This window comes from Hydra vulgaris, chromosome 06 (genome assembly GCF_038396675.1).
Source record: "Hydra vulgaris chromosome 06, alternate assembly HydraT2T_AEP".
NCBI lineage: Eukaryota > Metazoa > Cnidaria > Hydrozoa > Anthoathecata > Hydridae > Hydra > Hydra vulgaris.
Window position 1 is genome coordinate 18152501 of NC_088925.1, and position 4260 is coordinate 18156760.

The window sequence follows — 4260 nt, forward strand, 5'->3', positions numbered from 1 at the left end:
CACAGAAGGTTTACGAGAGAGATTGGCAAGCTTCAACAGAGCAACAGTTTTGATTGATCAAATTAAATTAAAACTACAAGAAATCAATTTAAATTTTTTACAGTTGCTTATAAAATGAGTCAGAGCAAAATTGAGATCAATTGCGGATGGTGGTGTTTTTTCGTTTAAAAAATAGCTTATTTTTTTATTAAAAGATAAATACTTTGTTTAAAAAAAAATATATTAATAGTTTTTTTTCATTTATAAAGTTATTGACATTTTTATTTTGTCCGATAACTTAAGTATCACCTGTTATTTTTTTACTATTTTATTGCTGCTCTGTTCTTCAAAAACATTGAACACTCTTTGAAGAGTGCACTAACATATTTTATAAAATAAAAGAGTTTCTTTTTTTCTTTTGTCAAATATGTAAAGACTTTTTTTTTTAAACAATTTAAATTTATTTCTTATTAAGTTATTTTAAACTTAGTTATTGTTTAGAACTAAATTCAATAAGTAAAAAAAATCTAATGTTCCAATTTGAATAAGCCGCACCACCAAATTTACTATATAAAAATTGTAGGAACACTATCTCAACTTTAATAAAAACAAGCAATTACTTATGTACTAGATTATTTCCTTGTAATAAATATATTTAGTACATTGGTTACTATAGAATTCTTAGCCCCCTTTTTAGGGTTAACATACTTTAGCATTAAAAATTACTGTACTGTGAGTAGCCTATTATAGTGTTTTATATTTAAATTTTATTTCTTTAACAGGTTGAAAAGAGGCGAATAATGAAAGAAAAACTAAAAAATGATCAAAATGACTATCGTAGGTAATATCATGAAAAATTTTTAAATCTAATTTTTTATTTGTTTGTTTATTTTTTTTATCCAAAGTTGTTACCAATTTTAAAATTTTGGGAGTAGTTTTGAACTAAAAGTTAAATAAGTGCCTAGTAATTAATGAACAATATGTTTGTTACGTTCTCATATGGATGCATTGCAAATAAATGCAATACATCCATATAAGAATTTTTTATATATATAATTTTTTTTTATATATATAATTTTTTACAAAGTATGATATATATTAGACAACAATAAATTTCCTACTTCATTTTTCAGATTTCAGAAGGATCATTTACAATCAACACAAAACCCCTATTATTACACAATGAGACACAATGCAACATAACAGTATTATAAGGGTTACATATCAAATGTCTGTTATTTTTACATAAAATGTCATTCAATGCATCATCATTGTTAGATGTTGCCGATCAGTAGTGCTTTTTGAATGCATCCACATTTGTTTTATTTGATTACTCAGAGATTAATGATTAACAGCATCAATCAACAAAAGATGACCATTTATGATTGATGCAAGCCAGTATTTTGGTAATAAAGTGCATAGTATTGAAGATCACTTTTAAAAGCCAAGTGGCTTTTAAAAGTGTAACCAAGCCACATGTAATGTTATGTAAAAATTGCTTAGCATTTATAGCCATTAAAAGTGTATCAAAAAAAGTGTATTAAGACATAATGAATAATAAAGCAAAGTTATGGGGTTCTTAAAAAAAATGTCACTTTTTTGCAAATTAAATTTTAGTTTACCATGGTAGAGTTAACAATTAAGATGAAACTTGTATACATTAGAAATAAAACGAAAGATGATCAATAGCAATATGACATTGGTTAAGAAACATTTATTGCGTTATCAAGTTTATTTAATTGTAAATAAAATAAACTTGGTAACCTTGTAACCTTGTTACCAGTTGTTAGGTTTGATATAACAAAAAAATATATAGGGAAAAAATTTAAGATAAATCTCAATAAAATGAATTGCACCATCAGTTTTGAGCCTGCAGGTAATTCTGCAATAATTATGAGTGACTGTATGGGTTGTGGTAAAAGAATTGAACTAAATATCTTTTAATACTTGTATGCAATGGATTTTTTAAAAAAATCTGTTATTATTTAGCATAAGTGTTATTGAAAAAACAAGTTGTCAAGAGTATTTTTCAATTTAACTAGTTAATTTTTTTTTTGTAAATTCACAACTTATTTGTTAATTTTTCATTACTAATTTGTGAAGTTAATAGTTTTTATTTTATTTTAGAAACAAAAAAGAAGAAAAAGCGACTGCACCAAAACCTCTTTTTAAGTTAAGCAAGTAGGAATAAAGTTTTTTGAAGTATTTTAGTTTTTGTGAAAAATTTAATGAATGAAAAAATGTTACAAAAGCAAGGCAAATATATTATTTTCACATTTCTTGTTTCCAGTGTTCCTAAACATTTTTATCTCATATATTGTTGATTTAAGACAAGAAAATGTATAAAAAATTATTAAAAAATAAATGAATTTTGAAAAATTTATTCAAATTGTTTTAATTTCAAAAATATAAAGTAGAAGTATAAACCTTTTTCATTATTCTATTAATCAACGTAAGTTTTGTATATTTTTTGTTTTAATGAATCACAAGACAATTGTATAATATAAACCTGAACACATTTATCCAAAAACAAAAACTTTTGTTTTAACAAAATCTTTTGTTTTTGGTAAAACTGTATGATATTTTACAAGAAATGCTACACAATTTGTATTATGACGTTGTATTTTACAAAAAATGCTACACAATTTGTATTATGATGTTGTATTTTACGAAAAATGCTACACAATTTGTTTTATGATGTTGTATTTATGATATTACGTTTTAACAATTTGCAACATAACTTAATGTAAAATATGTTATTAATGTTTTTTCTTTTCAAAATATTACGTTTTATTTTTTCGTTTTAGTTCTGCTAAAACATTCATTGTTACGAATAATTATTGTTTTAGTTTCTTCAGACATTCATTGTTGTAATTATGATTTTCTGCTCCATATTAAAAAAATAGAATAGAAAATCATTATTATATGATTTTCTGTTCCATCTTTTTATTGTAATTAATCTTGTTTCAAGAATAGTTATTTTTACATCTGAAAATGTGCATTTATTTTTTCAAACCTTGGACAATACACACAACTGGGTGTTGTTCTCTTTTTATCCTATTGGTTAATGTTTATCACATAAAGACCTCAGTTCATTGAATATTTCTCTGCTCTGTATTTCTTAATATGTTTTGGATTGATAAGTATCTTTTAAATATGAATCTGTATGGTTTTAATTTAATTGACTTGCAGAAGTTTTTTTTTAACTTTGATATTTTTAAGTTTAATCCTGATTTTTTTTCTCTTTTTAAACTATACCAAGCATATTCATGAATGCCTTTAAAATTTTTTTTTAAATAAGCACTTTATTCCAAGCAATTCCATGAATGCCTGAATACAAGATAAAAAGATTTTTTATTTTCTCTCAAGAAATCTTTAAATTTAAAGGAAGGTCAAATAAATTTCTAATTCAGTTAAGTTAATTGATGTTGATTTCTAAAAATTTTTGCCATTGCTTCTCTAATTGTTGTCACGTTTTACTAAAAATAAAGCCGATATCTTTATTATTGCTAGATATTGATGAAAATTTGAATGTTTATAATTCGTAAATGAATGAAATAAATGAAGTTAGTTTTTTTAAGACTTAGTCTTTATTGAATGTACTATTATAAACTTTTAAAATCTAGTACTTCATTTTTTGTACTTTTTGTCTCAAACTTTTTTGGTCACGCGTTTTTTGTCACATGTTTTTTCTTACGGTTCGCAGAAAAAAGAAAGAAAATATTTTTGTGCAGCTACCAGCGACTAATTGTAATCGCGTTTTCTTAATATATTTATATATGATATATAAACATATAATATAATAGTGTTCTAAATTACTCAATATAACTACTTTTTTTTTAGATTTGAAAAAGTTCCTGCTTGCGTTGATAGTCACAGACTGAAATAAATCTTTTATTATTTAAATACTCTTTTAATATTTTTTACACTACAGTTAGACGATGTTTTAAAAATATGCTGAGATATTTTTATTGTATTCAAAATATTATGCAAATAATACATACTATATTTTCAAATTCGTTTGCATTTTATTAATAATTCCATTATTTAAATAAATTTTGGTTAAATAGTTTTTTTATTATTAGGATTGCTTTTTTGTTACTTGCTTTAGTTGGTTTTTCACAATAACTTTTTTGATACTTGCTTTAGTTGGTTTTTCACAATAACTTTTTTGATACTTGCTTTAGTTGGTTTTTCACAATAACTTTTTTGATACTTGCTTTAGTTGGTTTTTCAAAATAACTTGTTTGTTACTTGCTTTAGTTGGTTTTTCACAATAAC

The 4260-nt window shown here is 23.7% G+C and overlaps 1 protein-coding gene across 1 annotated transcript in view; it reads left to right on the top strand.

Annotated features, from left to right (window-relative positions):
* Positions 1-3995, top strand: part of LOC101235561 (uncharacterized) — an 11242-nt gene extending 7247 nt beyond the window's left edge. The window contains exons 6-8 of the mRNA XM_065799440.1: positions 762-820; positions 2107-2160; positions 3823-3995. Of these exons, the coding sequence (XP_065655512.1) occupies positions 762-820; positions 2107-2160; positions 3823-3868 (159 nt within the window). The 3' untranslated portion in view covers positions 3869-3995. The remainder of the gene's footprint in view (positions 1-761; positions 821-2106; positions 2161-3822) is intronic.
* Positions 3996-4260: the final 265 nt, after the last annotated feature.